Source organism: Lissotriton vulgaris, chromosome 12, assembly GCF_964263255.1.
Source record: "Lissotriton vulgaris chromosome 12, aLisVul1.2, whole genome shotgun sequence".
Lineage (NCBI taxonomy): Eukaryota > Metazoa > Chordata > Amphibia > Caudata > Salamandridae > Lissotriton > Lissotriton vulgaris.
Window position 1 is genome coordinate 637,143,516 of NC_141700.1, and position 21,012 is coordinate 637,164,527.

At 43.5% G+C, this 21,012-nt stretch overlaps 1 protein-coding gene across 1 annotated transcript in view; it reads right to left on the reverse strand.

Moving 5' to 3' along the window:
- The window catches only part of SPG7 (SPG7 matrix AAA peptidase subunit, paraplegin), a 263,297-nt gene that overhangs the window by 55,814 nt on the left and 186,471 nt on the right, over positions 1-21,012 (reverse strand). Inside the window, exon 13 of the mRNA XM_086945796.1 lies at positions 11,992-12,107. Within this exon, the coding sequence (XP_086801922.1) occupies positions 11,992-12,107 (116 nt within the window). The remainder of the gene's footprint in view (positions 1-11,991; positions 12,108-21,012) is intronic.

Sequence of the window (21,012 nt, forward strand, 5' to 3'; positions counted from 1 at the left end):
AAAAAAAAACACTCCAACAAAGTAGGATTATAAAACTTTATTAACTTTTAAATATAACGAACGGAACAAAAACTGTAAAAACATTTAAACATTTTTCACAAAAAAAAGCAACAATGGTCAGAAGCTGTCTTTTGTGCGAATAGTCCCAAGGCAGCACAACGTGCTGAGTTCTGGACGGCACCCAGGTGATGTCACCTGGGTGCCGCACTGGTTTTTGGGATCCTACAATGCAGCAAAGAAAAACAGCGTGGGGCGTCCAGGGTGGTGCGGAGGGAGGCCTCGTCAGTAGCGGTCTGTTGTGCGAATAGTCCCAAGGCAGCAGAACGCGCTGAGATGTTGATGGCACCCAGGTGATGTCCAGTAAACTGCCGCACTGGTTTTGGTATCCTACAATGCTGCTCCGAAAATTGGCGTGGGGGGGGGCGTGGGGGAGGCGGCGTGAACGGACCTCCCCAGGTGGTGGCCATCCAGCTGAGTTGCGCCCGCTCTTGCGGCTACAGCGTCTCGCTCACCATGTTGTTGAGTTGCTCCCACTCTTGCAGTGCAGCGATAAGCGGCTGCCACATGACTCTTAAAATGGCGGCCGGCTCTTCGGTTTTGGGCCTGGTCCACTAAAATGGCCCTGGGACACCTTGGAACTCGGACGCTTGCCTGCTAGGACTTGGGCTCCATTCTCGAAAAGCGTCCCCTCAGCCGTGAAGATTCTACAAAAGTCTTGGGGGCCCTCGACTCCTGCAGGCTTCCGGTGGGGAGCGGCTGCCATGATTGCTCGCGGAATGATCACGACGGAGCCACGAGATGGTGGTGCTCTCATGCTGACGCCAGCTTCAGTCTGAATCATCCAGAAACAAGGTGGGGCTTTCATCGTTTGGGAAAAAAAAATGTTCTAAACCAATGAAAAGTGTTATTTTTAGGTCATATGACCAAGCCTTCTATCTTTAGGAAACCAAAAGTAAAATGAACCAATGAAAAGTTTTATAAACAAGTCACATGACCTGTTATGCGGCATAGGGCTACAAAAAGCGTAGAAAATCCGTTGGCACGTGAGGCGGCGTCAGTAGCGGACCGATGTGCGAATAGGCCGAAGGCAGCACAACGCGCCGAGATCCGGATGGCACCGAGTTAGTGTCCAGCAAGTTGCTGCACTGGTGTGGCTATCCTACAATGCTGCGTCGAAAGTCGGCGTGGGGCGCCCCGTTGGCCTGTGAGGTCGCGTCAGTCAGTGGGGGCTGTGCGTCTCCCCCAAGATGGAGGCTCCTCGGCTGCAGTGCGGCACCCCTTAGCGTTTCACTCGCCGTCCAACTGAGTTGCGTCCGCACTTGCGGCTACAGTAGGCCGAAGGCAGCACAACGCGACGAGATCCGGATGGCACCGAGGTGGTGTCCAGCAAATTGCCGCACTGGTGTGGCCATCCTACAATGCTGCGCCGAAAGACGGCGTGTCCAGCTGAGTTTCTCCCGCTCTTGCGGTACAGTGACTCGAACGCGCCGAGATCCGGATGGCACCGAGGTGGTGTCCAGCAAGTTGCCGCACTGGTGTGGCCATCCTACAATGCTGCGCCGAAAGTCGGCGTGGGGTGCCCCGTTGGCTTATGAGGTGATGTCAGTAGTGGACCGATGTGTGAATAGGTCGGAACCAGCACAAGGCGCCAAGATCCGAATGGCAAGTCCTGGATGTTGAGTGCCATAGTTGAGAGTTCTGAGCAGTGCTTGTAAGACTGTCTGAAGCTTATTTGCACCTGCTGCAGCTTCACTATTGCCCTGGTGTGGCCAAAGGTCGCACATGACATAGGCGGCCGGCTCCCGAGGTCCGGCGGAACTTTTTTCCTTTTCCTTTCTGCTTCTTGTCCTACAATCCGTTTCATCTGAAGACACGACCAGGTCCCTGAATGTGTGCAGGGGGACGCTATTGATTGAATGAAAATGGCGGCTTGACACAAAGCTGACTCAAGCGTTGCTGTTGATGCTATGCAGACAAAAATTGGTTTTCAGTTTGTACATTCTTCAGGATTTTTTTTTCCATCCAAGGCTGATTGAGAGTTTGTAGAAAAATGGCTTCAGATTTTCCACATACTACTCTTCAACATTCTTCCTAAATGTAACAATGTGAGACTCACTAGGAGAACGGCTGTTTATGTTTCCTTTCAAAATGCTGCCAACAATATTTTCAGAATGGAAGACACCATCTTGTAGCATAAAGGGCCGAAAGGGGTTCTGGTCTGGCCGATGGTTGGTGGAGACATTTTGACTATATCTTGGACCTGCCCGGCCTCGCCCAAAATGGCGCCGGTATAAATGGGACTCGTAACTCATTGTTGTGTACTAGTTGAACAACCTTGATATCACGAGATATGAATGCAGTTTTGATGCTCATGGCGGGCGGGGACGAGAATTGATTGAATATTTCGACATCCCTATTGATATTAAGTTCTGATGTGTTATTGATTACTGTACTATTGAAAGTTCGAATTAACGTCACCCATGGTACTTGCCCGCAAATGTATATCTAGATGATTTTTTTTGTAAGTGGCTTTGTCGTATTTTAATTACAAAATGTACGTCCACCGATTCCGCAACTGTTAGACACCTTAGTTCTTGCAACCTAATGGCTCGTTCGTTACGTTCCTCTATAATGTAAATGTCTCCTCATCATATACGATTCCAGTTTGCTCCGTGGCCGGCCCACGTGGTTATAGGCCCGTATTTGTATACTGACATTTTCACAATAAAGGTTTTTAAAACAAAACATGGTAGTAGTATTTACATTGGTAAAGTTTTTACTTTCAGTCACTGTTTTCGAATCAGTAAAAGGCAAGTGAAATAAAGTAGTCCAATTACATGACGGATAAAAGGTATAATATGTAGGAACGCAGTAAAGATAAATGGTCAAGGGCAGTTGTGCTTTCCACTTCTGCAACATAAAGTGATCGATAAGAATCTGATAATCAGGCGTATCGGCGACTAAGACAGCAGGCCGAGTCTCTTTTACTCAACGGCTCCGTCATGGAACGAAGAAACGCCCTTTTTCTCGAAAAAGGAATATATTTTACTTGCAGGACAGTTGTAAATTTTCCGGGAAAGTACATTAGCCTGGAATATTATAACATATATGTTTTTTAAAAAAAGTTCGAAATCAATAAAAAGCGTATTTTTTAGGTCATATGACCAAGGTTTTCATTATTAAAATAACAAAAGTAAAATGAACCAATAAAAATTTTTATTAACAAGTCACATGACCTGTTATGCTTACGTTGCGCGCTGCGCGCCGCGCCCCGGATTACTTCCGGGTGCGCTAACGCGGCGTGTCATATAACGCATTACGCGACAACGTAGGTCAAGAATATAGTCAAAATGTCTCCACCAACCAGCGTTCGGAACACAACCCCTTTCAGCAGTCCAAAAAGTTCTGTAAAATGACAACAGAGGGGACAGGCAACAAGAACCATCAGTCAAAGAGGGGAGGGCAAGTTCTTCTCTACCGGGTCATGTTGGGGCGCTACCGGAACTGATCGAATTGGTAGTCTACAGTGTTTCTGGATGTTTCAGACTAAAGCTGGCGTCAGCATGAGAGCACTACCATCTCGTAGGTCCGTCGTGGCCATTCCACGAGCAAACATGGCAGCCGCTCCCCACCAGAAGCCTGCGGGAGTCAGGGGCCCCCAAGACTTTTGTAGAATCTTCACGGCTGAGGGGACGCTTTCGAGAATGGGACCCAAGCCCTATCAGGGAAGCGTCCGAGTTCCAAGGTGTCCCAGGGCCATTTTAGTGGACCACGCCCAAATCTGAAGAGCCGGCCGCCATTTTGAGAGTCCTGTGGCAGTCGCTTATCGTTGCATCGCAAGAGCGGGAGCAACTCAACTACATGGTGAGCGAGACGCTGTAGTCGCAAGAGCGGGCGGTAAACATCTGAATGGCGGAAGAGGCACAGTGTAGCAAAAGCGAGCGGAATGGCAACTAAAACGGTAAAGGGGCACCCCACTACAGCGTGTCTTCAGGTCAAACGGATTGTGGGACAAGGTCCAGAATAGAAGAGTCATCAAAAGGCAAAAAGTTCCGCCGGACCCCGGGAGCCGGCCGCCTATGTCGGGGGCGATCTCAGGCTACACCAGTGCTATAAGACTTGGGGAGGGGGTCGGAGCCAAGCGTCTTCTCCGAGTCCGTGCCATCACACCGCCCCTCGGGGGCCTCCGTCAAGCGGTTTAGGGAGGTACCATATCACATTGTTTTCAAATGCAGTCAGGTCCACAAACGACACTCACTTACTTTGAGAATAGTGAAGCTGCAGTAGGTGGAAATAAGCTTCAGACAGTGTTACAAGCGCTGTTCAGAACTCTGAACTATGGCACCCAACATCCAGAACTTATGCCATTTGAGAATGGCAGTGACATTGAAGCAACTCAGGGACCAAAACCATTAACGTACTTTCACGTATGAAAATCTTACTTGGGGAGGGGGCAGGAGCGAAGCGCCCCCTCCCAGTCCGCGCCACCACACCGTATGTTGAAAATCTGAAGCCATCGTTCTACAAAGTCAACCAACCTTGGATGGAAAAATCTAGAAAAATGTACAAACTGAAAACCAGTTTTGGTCTGCATAGCATCAGTAGCAACGCTTGCTATCAGAGTGCATGAGTTTCATGCTCGATCGATTGAGCTAGCCGGATCGGGCAATAAAAAGTATAAAATAGTTATGTAAATAGTTATTTAATAAAATGTTTTACCCTGTTTCTTTGCTGGTGTGTTGTCTATATTTTTAATATTTGCATAGGGTTTGTCGTTATTTTGGGCGGGGTGGGTGACGGAGTCGAGCTGTCTTGCAGCCCTCATGGTGTGGAGCTCAGTTAATCTCACTATTTTCATATTTCTCATGAAGGGTTGTTCCTAATATTTCTATTTTAGCGAGGTCAAAAAGAGATCCAATTAGTGGCCTACTGATTTTGCTCGATTACTTTTATTTTTTTACACGATTTTTCACTATCTGCAAAGACTAAACAGAGTATTGCGACTTTGTGCTTGTTTGTAAATAGAGAATGATCCAAAGAGAACCAATTCTAAAACAGTAAATGCTTGGATAACAATCAATCAAATGGAGAGACAAGCAGGCACGACGGATTACAACGGGGGTAAAGGTCTGCGTTAACTACCGTTCACTATCTGCAAAGAGAGAGTACTACTAAGAGAAAAGAGGGGAGGGGGGGGGGTGCAGCGTTCAAAGCACATCAGCGTGCATAAATACGAAAATGTTTTTATCTATCACGTACTTGACATTTTAAAGCTTTTCATATTTGCTATTAAAAAACCATTGAAATTCACTGAAAAAACCATAGGTTATAGTCGATATATAGTTAGGAATTTGCATTTACAAAACCTTGAAAATTCAATGAAAAAACCATTGGTTTTAGGCCATATATAGTTAGGGATTTGCATTTACAAAACCTTATTTTACTCGCATAAAACCATTGAAATTCCATATATAGTTAGATGCGCTAACTATATATCGCGCACCCGCAATCCACTGCTGATGATGTCACATATTACATCATTCATGACATGGTTAGTGACATCACTGATGACATCTCAAATGACATCACTGATAAAATCACTGATAACATCTCATTTGACATGACTGATCACATCACTGATGATATCATTCATGTGATAATACCATGAACCTCTTCAGACTCTAATATAACCTTAGATACAATCAGTGTAAACAGACAGTCACAGACTGTCACTCATCCATGGAGTTACTCACACACCTAGTCAGTTATGCCAAAAATCAATCACACCTCCATTTTCTCAACTATACAGTTATACACACCTTACTTATTCAAACATATACTAACACATATTTACTTTACTCTCTTATACAATCCCTGATACATGTTCACAATGATCCATACAGCCACTCACACATTCACTGGCTCTTATGCACAGTTATTTATAGATGTCAACTCTCACATGTACTGTGTTTTACATATGTACTTACTTTGACATGTAGCACTGAGACATCCATTCACTCACTAATACACTCCTGCACAGTCAACCGCCCATACAGCTGTTTCCACATACACTTTTGAATCCATACATATAGTGAATCAACTACTCACACATCTATGTACAGAGTCACACACCTCCCAGCCACCCATACACACACACTCAGTTTCCCATACAAATACTTGGACAACCAATGAATAACCCATACAGTTACTCATATAGCTACTGATCAACATATGCAGCAGTTTGTAGAACAACAGATATAATGATGCACAAATTAAAACAGTTTAGTCACTAACCCATGCACTCAGTGAGACACATTTAATCACTCACTCATACAGTCAGTCATGCACCTACTAAATCCTTCATCCAGACACTTATACATCCACTCATTCTTCAATATGTAAGACATATTTTAACTTTACAGAAACATACAGTCACTGGATGTTGTCATCAGTGATGTCATCAGTGATGTCATTTGAGATGTCATCAGTGATGTCATCAGTGATGTCACTAACCATGTCATGAATGATGTAATATGTGACATCATCAGCAGTGGATTGCGGGTGCGCGATATATAGTTAGCGCATCTAACTATATATGGAATTTCAATGGTTTTATGCGAGTAAAATAAGGTTTTGTAAATGCAAATCCCTAACTATATATGGCCTAAAACCAATGGTTTTTTCATTGAATTTTCAAGGTTTTGTAAATGCAAATTCCTAACTATATATCGACTATAACCTATGGTTTTTTCAGTGAATATATATATAGTCACCCCCCAACTCTACCTCATCTCCAAGGTTCACAAAAATGCCACATGTCCACCGGAAAGACCTATTATCTCAGCCATTGGCAGTCTATTTGAAAATACAAGCAAATACATCGATCATTTTCTCCAGCCTTTGGTCCAGTCCTTACCGGCATATGTGAAAGACACTGGGGATTTTTTGTCACAAATTTTTGATTGTAACTGGGATGCTAATTATGTTTTTGTCACCCTTGATGTACAAAGTTTGTACACCAGTATAAGACACACAGACGGGTTACTAACACTTAAACTCTTCCTGGGCACAAGGGACATCCGGTTTTCTGAACACACACAAATGATGCTCCAAATGGCCGAATGGTGTTTGGAGAACAATACCTTCATATTTGATAAACTTCTGTACAGGCAAACACAGGGCACTGCCATGGGTACTTGCTTCGGCCCCAGCTATGCTAATTTGCATATGGGCTGGTGGGAGGAGCAAGTACTCATGAAGACATACCACACTGAAATGACCATCAACGTTGTCCTATACCAACGTTACATCGACGACATATTCATACTTTGGCAGGGCTCTGCAGAATGTGCACAAGAGTTTGCTGCAAAAATAAATGACAACGCATTGAATCTTTAATTCACATGCACAACCAGCACCAAGTCAATTGAGTTTCTTGACATTGAACTCTACCATATTGAAACTGAGATACACACAAGGACCTACAGGAAAAAAACGGCAGGAAATTCCATACTACACGCCCAGAGTTTTCACCCAGCCAGTCTCATTGATAGCATCCCATACGCAGAATGTTTGATGAGAAGAAATTGTAGTACAGAAACAGACCTACAAACATCCACTGACAGTCTTTGCCAAAGAGTTACTGAGAGAGGATACAAGCCCACAATACTCAACAGGGCGAAACAAAAAGCGCCACTAAAACTAGGGAAGAGCTCTTGAGTAAGAATAGACCCAAGCATAAAAACACAGACACAGGAAACAACGACATACCTAGAATGATCACGGGGTATAATAAATACCACTCTAACCTGCGTAAGATAATTTACAGACACTGGCCACTGGTTAGAACAGATCCCGTGATAGGCCCAACCTGTGTGAAATTGCCACAGCTTACTTTCAGACGGGCTAAGTACATGCAACAAGAACTAGTCACCAACACACCTTCACTAGAAAGGTGCAACAACTGGTTCAAAGCACAAAAGGGCTTTTTCCGTTGCTCCAAGTGCAAAGCCTGTAAACATGGCAAGAACATAAAATCAGTAAACACCCCCCTTAGACGAAGCCCAGTTGAAATTAGGGAGCACTACACCTGCAAAACAGACTATGCGGTGTACGTGTTACAATGCACGTGCCAGAAATTATACGTGGGCAGCACCATCCATCCCGCACACATCAGGATACTACAACACCTACGGGCAATTTCCAATGACGATCACTCGTATCCTGTGGCACGCCATATCAACACCCTACATAAAGGCAGAGCAGAAGACTTGACATACTTTGTCATTGACAGTATCACAAAAAATCCCAGAGGGGGAAACAAACAGATTGCCCTGAGATGCTTACAATCCAAATACATAATCCTACTCAATGCAAGAGCCCCACATGGAGTGAATGCGGATGAAGCATTAAATGTGCACCTATAAACACCAAGTGTCACTATAACTGAGATATCCACTGCGGTCCCTTTAGCTTCTTTTAAACCCAATCCCAGTAACATCTGATTGCCCATCCAAGCAACTGCATATACTTATTTCGGTTTTTTCGTTTTTACACACACTTTTTAAGACAACCACACAAAGCAAACCCATTGTTCCCTAACGTAAAACCATTTCACGAACCTATATGTTTTATTTTCACAGTAACCGAGGTGCCACTAGCGCAAAGACAAATTACAAGCTTTAAAAAAACTCGACAGCACAAAGGCCCACTTGGGCATAATTACAGCAAAGCTACACCTTAAGTGCCAACCAGGTACAAGACCAAGACATCACATAGGCCCCATTTGGGCACAGGTCAATAAGTCACTGAGGGGCGCAACCGTCCAAACAGTGCACATACATAAAGACGGAAGAACACGGACAAAACCAACATTGGCTTTAGGCACAAGGAACGGAGCAAACATTCACAAACAACACGAAGCTACTTTTCTGCGTAAGAAACACGCAACAATAAACTCGTAAAGCTGTACCCAAACGTGTTCTCAAGCCGGCATCCAAACATAATCCATAAAAACAGATGCCTTACCTAACAGATGCTTATTCGGCTCTGCTCCCTGCACACGAACAACGAGGCAGAGAATGTGCGCGCATTAAATACAAAACCAACCACTAGATGGTAGTACTTCTTCATTTTTTGGAAAACACGCAAAGGCTGACTCACATACTCGGCAAGGCACAGACACGGAAAGCGAAATTTGTAACAGCCCATTTAACAAATAAATATTAAGGAACATGTCACTAAAGTTTATCATGTCACTTTTGAATTTAATGTAATCTTTTCTTCATTTTCACAAACACGTGCTAGATGCCTTGCAATACAGTAGAAACTAACTTTTCTATGTCTGTCACCAGTGGTCAAGACGTTACAATGCTTCTGTGTGTCACGAGTAAAGCAGTTTTTAAATGTCACTCATTCACAAAGTCTTCAGATGTAGTGAGCAAGGCGGATTCGTCCCTCGAAACGCGTCTTGAACTGTATCGCATGGGATAAATCATTTTCTTTGATCCACATCCCACGGAGTCGGTGCCTGTTTCTTTGATCACGGAAATATATATATATATATATATATATATATATATATATATATATATATATATATATATATATATATATATATATATATATATATATATATATATATATATATATATATATATATATATATATATATATATATATATATATATATATATATATATATATATATATATATATATATATATATATATATATATATGCAACATCCAATAAAACAAAGCTAACCAATGCTCTGGTAATCTGCTTTAGCAGTAATAGACACAAATTCTGCTCTGGAAAATACATTTTACCCAGCAAGTCTCTTCGTTGATGGTTCCTTTGTCGTGGACATGTCCCCATGTTTTCTTCTAAGGCAATGACCTCGTCAACCGCATTCCCATCTTCAACGATGGTACCTTTTCTGACGGTTTCCCCCTCACTTTAATTTCTGTGGTCATCAACAAGTCCATCAGCAACATACCTTGAGTGGGTTGTTTATTGGCCATCTACGCAGAATCTTTCGTTGATGATATAGTTTCTCACCCTGGCATTCAAAGATGACCCATGACCAGCCTCTGAAGAAACCTTAAGCCTTTTTCCAGGGGCTTCCATGTCACCAGGGTACAAGCTCTTATTTTTGTGCTTTTTGGGTACATCACATTCCTTGCGTAACTCCCTTAAAGGCAGGGTCAGAGGGTTGGGAGTCACCTTCCTTGGCTGCCTTATACTGAAGGTTTTTGTCTGAACTCAGTATTTTGAGGAATCTTCTTCTCTCATCTTTGTAAGTGGATAACCCACACAAATGTTCATCTTGACATAGGCTTTACAAGACCTAAATAAAGATTTCTTATTCTGAGAATCCGCCATGATCTTATTTTGCCGAACTCTTTTGACAATAAGGGTAACAAAAATTCCTTATCCAGATGAGCTGTCAAAGAGTTCCTCACAATGAAAGTGGGGTAGAAAATCTGACAGTTTGAAGCATCAGACAGGGAAACAGCTGGGTGAGGCGGTTTCGGATTGGCTTTAGTTTGGGTCATGTATAATGAAGAGGATAGGAATGAAAAGTCAAGATGTATGGTAATGCAAATGGGAGAATGAATACATTGTTACAAGGGGTTCTCAATCTGAGGACAAGGGACAAAGTCAAGCATGTGAAACTATGAAAGATTCAATGCTGGAGAACCAATATTTATATCTGGTGCCATCCTTTGAAGATCACAAATTTTCTAGGCTACCCACACATCTTGTTCTGGAAAGTTCTTACCTTCACCTAGAAGGCTCCAAGACGTCTAGGGTGACAAAAGGCATGTGTAAGGCTTCTTTGTGTGTGCTTGAGGCAAGCCCTTCTACATGTAAGTAGGCCAGGGAACAGCTCCGCCCCCAACCATCCTAGCAGGATGGCCCATCATACCCCCACCTAGTTCTCAAAGGCTCACTGTCTGAGCACAATATGCATTCTTAATGGGGAGTCAATAACAGGCCGAGGCAGCTGCAAACTCCTAGAACGCCTTAGAAGCTTTGAGGCAGGAAGTTGTCAACTTTTTTAAAGCAGCAATTTCATAATGTGACTTTAGCATTAAAGATAATTTTAGATTACAATTCATTTGAGTCCAAATATGACATTTCTACCTGCTTACCATAAAACATTAGCATTTATTAAATGTAATAAGGTAACCCTATGTTATCTAATGAGAGAGATTGACATTATAGTAGTGAAAAACAAATTTAGGAGTTTTTCACTACCAGGACATGTAAAACTTAAAACCACATATTCTGTCTTTTAAATACAATGCACCCTGTCCCATGTGCTGTTTAGGGCCTAGCTTAGGGGTGGCATATGTATTAAAATGGAAGATTTAGATAAGGCAACAGGTTTATTTTGACAGGTCGCAAAGGCAGTTTAAAACAGCATTACAGGCTGCAATGGCAGGCCGGATACATGATTTTAAGGGCAACTTTAGTGGGTGGTATGAGTGCTGCAGGCCCGCTAGTAGCATTTAATTTACAGGCCAGGTGTACATATAGTACCATATACTAGGGTCTTCTAAGTAAATTAAATGTGCCAATCAGGTGTAGTTTTAGGACAAGAGCCCAATCGTTTTAGCACTGGTTAGCAGTGGTAAAGTGCACAGAGCCCTAATGCCAACAAAAATGAATTTCAGAGAAAAGGATGGGTGAAGGCAAAGTGTTTTGGGGTGACCCTGCAGAGAGGGTCAAGTCCAACAATTATGTACTGTGTTGAATAACTACTCTCATGGATCAAATACATGCTTCACTGATATCTAAGAATTCTGACTAAGGATTAATAAAACTGAATTTTGGTTACTTTAAATCAAACCTTATTGATGGGAAACATGATAGCCAGAGTAACAGAATAGACTGTATGCATATCAAGTATCACTAGCATGTTTTGAAATGGTTTTCCCCCTAGCCATACCCAACGGCCAGAAAGGCTTGCCACCAGGTCACCTTCATCACAGCCTCCGTGTGTTCGAGCAACCATCCCACCAGGGCATGTCCGGATTCATGGAATGCTACGACCTTTCTCTCCTCCTTTGACATGATCTTGCTCTTTTTGGCAGTACCTGCGAATAAAAATGAACAAAAAATGTCTCTTGAATCTGTTCAGTTGAAACACAGCAATGTAACATTTGGAGGCTGAAACTGTCAATACACCGACAATCAGCATCTAATGGGTGAAAAGTGGGAGTAGGGTGAAAAGAGGTGAAAAAAGGATGGTGTGAAAAGGAGAAAAGAACATTAGGACCCAATTGGATAAAAGGATGGCAGGTGTAGCGATAAACTAAATGTGGTTTGCATGGCCTGGATGGAAGCAGTGGAGAATTTCCTGCAAAGACAAAGTTGCATTTGCAATTAGGGGAGAGTACATTAGAAATAAAACTGAAAAAATAGCACTACTTGACTAATAATCCGGATCCAATTACAATAAATCAAGACCATGAACAGAATTCCAAGAGGAATAGTAATGGTTGTTTTAAAGACGCGGTGACATGAACAGCACTTTGTTGTGAGTAGTAGGGACAGAATAAAATATTTTTCACATTTGTTGGCTCAGGTAGCTAGTTCATTGGGACTAAGACAGTAACATGAAGTGCTGCAGCACAAGTATGAATCAAAGAACAGAACTGTGTGCTCTCTTACCGGTAAGAAAAATTACTTACTTTTAACTTCCGTTCTGCAGTATTGGTATCTTTCACAGATTCATATGCTGAATTATCTCCATCATCAGACCGGACCACCTGGTAGTTAATGTTTATTATAGCAATATAGCATTTTTATAAATTCAGGAATTGTCACTGAAAACAAAGGACAAACCTTCATAGACCACACTTAACACACCCACCTTATGATGTGACCTGAAGTCTCTGCAATCAGGTGAAGGAGCCCCAGACTCCAAACCTGCTCAGAAGCTCAAACTGGCCGATTTTCACAGCTTGTAACTAAGCAATGTATAGCCTAATAAATGGGGAAGAGGGTGGGTGCATGTGAATCCATGAAAGATACTAGTGCTGCAGAACTGTAATTACAGGTAAGCACCTTTACTATTTAGAGTGTTGGATCTTTCATAGATTCACACGTTTGCATTATGATTCACAAGCATTACATATCACGTAATATATAGAAAACAGGCTTACCATATTGAAAAAGGCTATGCAATACTGCTTAGTCTGCTGCTCTCTTAGCTGATGATAGGCTAGCTATAGCAATAGTGGCTGGAGAAAGCTTTGGTTGGCAACAAGGTCACTCTTCTGCAGATATCAAATAAGGTCACTGTTATGTTACGTTATCTGTTCTTACAAAGCGCATGGCTGCCCCAGCAACAGGGCGTCCCAGCGCTAAAGCGAACAGGAGCATACAGGGGAGAGAGTTAAACTAGAGGTTGGAGAAAAGCCACATTTTGATCATTTTCCTGAAAGTCCAATGGTCTTGCGTGCCCCGGACAGCAAGAGGCATAGAATTCCAAAGGAAAAGTCCCTCGCTTGGTGATTGGCGTGCACCCCTCCCTTGAATTCCCCAACTGTAAGGATGTCTGGATCCCTGCGGCTGGTTTTTGTTGTCATAGGCAAACATAGATCATGCATGTGCACCATGACATAGGCCGGGCACATGCATTGAGGTCTTGTTAGACATGAAGGGGTGCCCACAGTGCTGCCCTCATAGTAGTTAAAGGCTATTGTCTTTACCAGGAGTTAGGCAGCACGAGCTAACAGCATCCCAGGCAGTGATCAGCAGGAGTGAACAAATATTTATTACCTGTATCACTGGAGTGAGGCCTACAGACTCATTCAGCAGCGTCCTGCTGCTGTGTGCTTAACTAAACCTTGGCCTATATCGTGCTGCACAGTACTTGTGTAGTATATAGCTTGAATTTCTCTAGTTCTTCTTACTGATGTTAATACCAATAAGAAAGCAGTCTTCTTTGATAAAATTTACAGTGATATTTTATGTATTTGTGCAATCGGCTCTCTAATGAGTTGGCTTATCACCATATTTAATTCCGATGCCAGTGGACTCTTGGCTAGAGGGGGATACATTTGAAACAGGCGACCCATGAATTAATTTACTACTAATGTGGAAAATAAAGGTGGTGCCGCTGCAGTTATCTTATGAAAGATGTCCAGTGGAGCTTCATAGATGAACAACTAAAAATAGATACAGCTAGATTCAAAAGATAAGGTAATATTTAATGCAGGTTCATGGTGAGAGTATCTGTATTACTTCTTGCAGACCAAATGCAAAACCTTTTCCATTTCAGAGAGTAATATTAGAATTACCTCTGGCTGCTTGTATGCTTTTTCTACAAGAAAGTGGTATTCTCGAAAGCCAGACTATAGGTCTGCAGAAGACAGACAGGCATAGTAATGCGAAGTCATGGTGCATGATTTGACCAAGGTTCTTGGACAACAGAAAAGGATCCACTTTCAACTTGGACAAGGATCTGCATTAAAAGAGTCCAAAGCTCTATGCACCAGAATTATCTAGCAAATGCAGGGGTTATCAGGATCATTCTGCAAGGTTTATTTTTCATTTTCTGCACCTTTTGGATAATCAGTATCGGGGGAAAAGTGAGAAGAAATTACCCCAACCATGGAATCAAAAATGGTTGCACTATCGAGCTGGGCTATCAGCACCTACTTGCTAAGTTTTGGCATTTGCTGTTGGTTGGTGCTGCAAATAGATCTAATTGGGATTTGTTTGCCTATGGGAATATTTGCTCAACTGATTTGAATTTATCTTCCAATCATGCCAATCTACATATTTCCTGCAGAAGATGTCAGCTGTCTGGTTCTAAAAGCCTGGGACACATTGCACCATCAAGCTGATGTTGTGCCCCACAACCCAATGCCACAGGTTCTCTGCTTACCTGTGCAACTGTTTGGATTTTGTGCATTTCGGACATCATACAATGCAGTGATGATATCTTTTTGTTGAATGAGGGGTAGAAAGGTCTTCAATGCAAGTCTCACTGTTCTCAACTCTAGCACATTTATGTGTAGCTTATGTTCCTGCGCAGACCACAATCAGTTTGCAGAAAGGTTTGTGAAGTGTGCCACCCTTCTTTCATTGAGACATCGATTGTCAAATGGAGAAATGGTTCGACTTTATAAGGATATTGCTTTTATTATTCCACCAGAGCATGGAATGTCTTGTCTTTTCTGCGACTGAAACATAATTGTACCAGTGGCCATTTACTTGTCTCCATTATTTGTCTAGTTCTCTCGAATATGTCTCATTCTTAGGTAACACTGCAGTACATAAGAAATACAGGATGATAGGATTCCTAGAAGAATTTTGTATTTTCTTAGTTATCCAACTTTTCACTGCTATCTATTGTAGTAAGAGACTTAAATCCATTCCTCCTACCTTTGAGTGCAAAGACATTAAAATAACTGCACAAATGTTTGTATTACAAAAATATTATGTTTCGTTGGCTGTAGGGTTGAATTCTTGGAACTGGGAATTAGGCCTAATTGTTGCGGAAGACTTATTGTTTGAGTGAGTGCATCCAATGTTGGCTTTGAAGATGGGCCTTGATGAGCCATTTGTCAAGATATCAACATGACTTTATTCCTCGTGGGCTCAAACAGGAGGCTACTGGTACTAAGCATTTTGTGAATTTTCTGGGTGCAAATTTGAGGACAAGCAGGAGGGCTTTGGATTGGTAGTGCTTCCGTCCGCTACAAACTGCAGATAGAAATATGCATCATCTAAATCTATTGATGCCATGAAGTCTTCTTTGATTATGGATTGCAGTACACCCTGAAGTGTTAGTATGTTAGTATTCTGAACCTTTGTTTTCTTATATATTTGTTTAGTTCACTTAGATCTAGTATGGGTCTCCAGTCCAAGTTCTTTTTCTGGATGAAGACAAATCTGTTGTAGAACCAAAGTTGTGGGTACTAGTAGTACTGCAGCTTTTAGCAAAACTGTATTTCTTGTTTTAAGGCTACTAAATGATAATGCAGTTTTTTGTTTTTGGCGGCTGTTATATGGATTGATGCTTTCATCTTTTGTAGAATACCCCTGCCTATGGGGACGAAAGGAAGAAGAGTTTCCTGATTGAAAAGATCTCTGGCCATATTGTGGTCTTCTATAAAAGAAGTATTGTTGTGTCCTTTGCAGGACTTATAGTATCCTGCTGTATCTGTATCAGCCTTGATTTTCTGAACATCATCATTCACGTGTTTACCAACGAGATTTTGGCCATTTGATGAATAAATGGCATACGCATTATCCTAGACGGCACCTAAGGTCAAAAAGTAGTAATGCAAAACCAGCCACTTCTCAATACGCCTCTAGTTGCCATCTGTCTGAAGGCCATATTGGAGGCATCAAGGGATACATTTATAAGGACTTATGAAGTTCCCTCGCCTTCTCACAGGATAGCGTTAGCTTCCTTTCTACAATCATTAGGTTATTTATCAAGGAATGTAGATATGTTGTTCCACTGTTGTCAATCGTGCTGAGATAGTTTGGCACTTGTATTAGCCATTTTTACGTCTGTTGCAGCAAAAACACGAACTGTGTAAATGCTTTTCTGTATCTGTAGGTACCAGGCATGGAATGGACAGGGTTACGCGATCACTGAGTCACTGCTGAATAACCAAATACGATTTAACCTAATTAATGAGACAAGCAGGGGTTTTGCATTTCTAGCGATTACCGTAGTTCCATTTGCAGGGATTCTCATGAATGAGACCTTCATCCCCCATATAATCTAGCACAGAATTAGGCTGGATTGATCTCTTGGTTTTTATCTTTGAAGAAAAAAAAATGTTTTTTTCTTCACAGTTGTCATAGGATAGTTTCATTCTTGAGTTGCACTATCGAGCATGCATGCCCTAACTAATACTCTATTGTCTTAACTAATCCTCTTAGATCCTGCTATTCTTTAGTCTGTTTAAATGTACATATCTTCCCCATTGTGACATCTTTTAAGGAAAGTCTGATGAAACTTGATAATGAAACGCTTATGTTTTGGAAATTCGATTTTTAATTTAGCATGAGATTTTAATCCAAAAATGTAACTCCATTATTTTGATGATTTTCACCTAGATCAACAAATTATATGTGATCTTCCCATTGCGGCAGCAGCAGAGGGGAAGTGTTCCATCAGTAGATCTTTCCAGGTGTGGTCCCTCTTCGTGCAGCATAATTTAATAAATCTTGATGTCCGTTATTTAGGTGATAGCCCAGCCGTTGCCACTTTTAGTTACGGCAAATGAATGGTCGCCATAGACTACTCTTCTGTTCCTCTATTATGTTATGCAGATTTCAGAGCACACTGTTATGCGGGATGGTATCCTGGCACAGAGCAGTAGTGTGTGTAGGCGCACCTAGGACCTAGTGGGACTATTAAAAAATGCCAGGTCTTCAGCTTTTTGCAGAATTCAAGAAGTAAGGAGGAGTCTCTTATGTGTAGCAGTAGGTTGCTCCATGCTTTAGAAGCAATGTAGGAGAAGGTTTGATTGCCAGATCGTGTTTTCTGTTTGCATGGGTTTTGTGCAAGTATCAGTACGGACAGACGGAGGTGTCTGGAAAGTTTGTGAAAGCAGACTTGACTGTTGAGTAAAATGGGCCAGTAATATGTAGTGCCTTGAAAGTGTGGACAGTTTAAACAAATAGAACATTTCAAGGTAGTAGCTTTGAGTTTTAGTGACCATCTTTTCATGGAGCTAACTTTGAGGCCAATATCTAAAAAAATAAGTCGATTTTGGATCTTAATATCGTCTATTGCCATAGAATAAGGGTTAAAATCTCAGAAGAATATTTGCAAGATTTATTTATGACTAGACTTGATAGGCTTTGTTCAGTACTGAGGATACTTGAGATGTAGAGTGGTATACTCAACTTATAAAAAATGTTTTGTTTAGTTTGAAAGCAGAACGTAATCCTTGCCCCATTGAAAGTGTGAATAAAACAAGACTCAGTTTATGATGTTTAATCAAGAATACTTCACACAAAGAAAGATGATAGAAAGGATACAACGCAAATCAGTCAATATTAGGAGTGATGCAATCAAACATGAACTCATGATATGAAAAATAAATAGCAATCATCACAGGGTTTGGGAGGGGCAGCACAATGAATTTCTTAGGGGAGGATGCATGCCTTCTTCAGGCCCGAATTAATGAGGGGAGAAAGACTTGCTGCTCCCCTCCCATAGCCTCTTCAGGCCCTGGAAACCCTATTCCCCTGGGTCGAAATACATTTTCTTTAACCCCTTAGACAATGATGACGGAACCGCTCCGTCATCAGCTGTGGGTGCGCTGTGCTGATGACGGAGCGGTTCCGTCATGGCCCGCTCGGCGCGCCTGCGCGGCGCGAATTTCGCGCCTGCGCTGGACGTTCTATTGAGCGGGGCGGGGCGGGCCATGACGGAACCGCTCCGTCATGAGCACAGCTCAACCGAGGCTGGTGACAGAGCGGTTCCGTCAACAGCATGCGGCCGCCGCGCGGCCGCCCCGCCCCCTTAGCACTGTGGCCGAATAGCCTCCGCAGTGAAGGGGTTAAAATAATGGGGGGTGCGCAGTCCCCCCCCCCCCCAAGCCTATTTAGGCCCCGAGGACCCCATCCCCGGGCCAAAACAGTGCAGTGTCCCGGGGAGCCCACACCAGGGACACTATGCTTCCCTGCCCGGGCAGTAGCAAAGAGCACAGGGTCACCACAGTAATGCATAAAAGTAGAACAAATCTAATATATCAGACTCATGACTGCATATTAATACAGGTTCGCACGGGCAGACTCCTATCGGACCTGGTCCGAGTCCGCAGAGGCACCAGGCAAGGATGCCCCCTCTCCCCCTTAATTTTCGCTCTCATAATGGAGCCCTTGGAGGCACAACTCCGTGCTTCCGGCGCAGATTGGGGTATCCCTTTGGCGGACGGGCTACACTCTGTCGTTATACGCAGATGATTTACTGATCTACGTTAGAGACCTGACTTGTTTCCCACGTGTGCTCTCTTCCATATTCAGCAACTTCGGGGAAGTGTCAGGACTCCCAGTTAACTGGGCAAAGTCAGGAGTGTATTCTTTTGCTACAGACACGCCAGAAAACGACACTGTAGTAATGGGCGAGAGATTCGTCTGGTATCCAACCGTCTTCCGCTATCTAGGGATTCATATTTATCGTGACCCTGCAGACCTACTGGAGGGTAACCTCACAAGGGCAATTTCGTCACTCGCGGCACATGTGATTTTTTGAAACTCCCTTCCACTAAACGTCCCAAGTCGGGTTACCCTTACAAAAATGATAGCGCTGCCTAAGCTGTTGTACTTTTATGCCAACCTTCCGGTGTATATCCCGGCCCGAACCTTCCGAGAGCTGGAAACTCTGACCAGGCGACTAATCTGGAATACGGGGAGACCCAGAGTAGCAATAAAGACACTATATGCGGCAACAATAAATGGGGGATTATCTATCCCTAATCAGGAGCTCTATTACCTGGCAGCACAACTACAGTGGGTTGCCTACTGGTTGAGCAGAAAGAATTTGAGTGATACAGCCTCGGGCAACGCCGTCATGACGGTAGCGCAGATACATGCGCTGTTTCACCCCTTAGCTAGGGTAAGCTGCCCAGATCAAGTGCACCTTGCGGTGGCGAGGAAGTGCTACACGAGAAGCCTAAAGCTTACAAGCTCTTACAAACCATATGCCCCTAATCTACCATTGTTGGGGACGCCTTGGGAGGGGGGCATACTTACGGAGACAGCGCTGGGCAGTTGGACGAACGCTGATTTAGAGAGCTTGGGAGACTTGTATGGAGAGGGCACTCTACTCTCGTTTGAAACCCTGGCAGCCAACTCGGAACTGCCTCCCGGACAATTTCTAACACATGCGACACTTATCCGTCTACTAACGCAAGCCTGGGGTGACCTAACAGAGGAGCTGCCAGCTCACCTACTGATTCAGTACTTGCACGTGATGGGAAACGGCTCCCACAGAGTGCACTGGCTCGCCCAAGCACTACACACACACACGCAATTTTCTTCACAGCGCCTGCGAGACAAATGATCAGTGGATAGAGGCCGCGCCTGGACTGACAAAGAATGGGCGTTGGTGCTGGCCGGGGCGATGAATGTACCGCGCAACACCCGTTTTAAGATCATACAATACTATATTGTGCATCGCGCGTACTTATCCCCGGATAAAATCAACCGATAAAATCAACCGATACTTTGGTCTTGACTCAACAGCATGTCCCAGATGTGGACTTGTAGATGCGCAACTTCTACACATGCTCTGGGTGTGCCCTCTCCTAACTGATTACTGGAAATCAGTGTCGGCCTCTCTGGCAGCAGCGACGAGGGGTAGCTTATTACACACATGGGAAGCATGCCTGTTGGGCTTATTTAAGCGGACGACACAGACAAAGGTCCAGACTAGATTTTGGGACCTGGGACTGATAACTGCGAAGCACCTCATCACCAAGCGCTGGAAGAATAGTGCACCCCCACAAGCGATACACTGGCGCAATTCATTTTACAATTGGGCAAGGGCGGAGAGTGTAGCCTTACACAGACAAGAGACGGCAGGACTACGCAAATACCCCATAGCGCAAGACTGGGACAACGCCCTGGCTGCATATCATCAAGTGTGCCTGCAAAGGGGTGTTATATAGACTCTGTTACCCTATTGAACGCTGAGCCTCCTATTGAGGCTGTGCCTCCCCCTCCCCCACTTTCCCCCCCCCCTGTCTCCTCCCCTCTACAGGCGTGTCTCTCTCCCCTGTTGGCCCCGGATTGAGTCCCTGGGTTGGATTTCCCGTCCTCTTCCCCCCCCACGCGTAGCGCCTGCTGCCTGACTTGTTTGACGGCCCCCACAACTGACACGGTACCACGCGCGTCCGCCCCCGACTGCTCCATTTGAACCACACACACATCGTTTTGACCTTACCCAGTCATTAGCCCCTACAATCCCAGGTTGTTATTCATGGTTTCTTGTTCCGAACAAAAGATTTGAATATA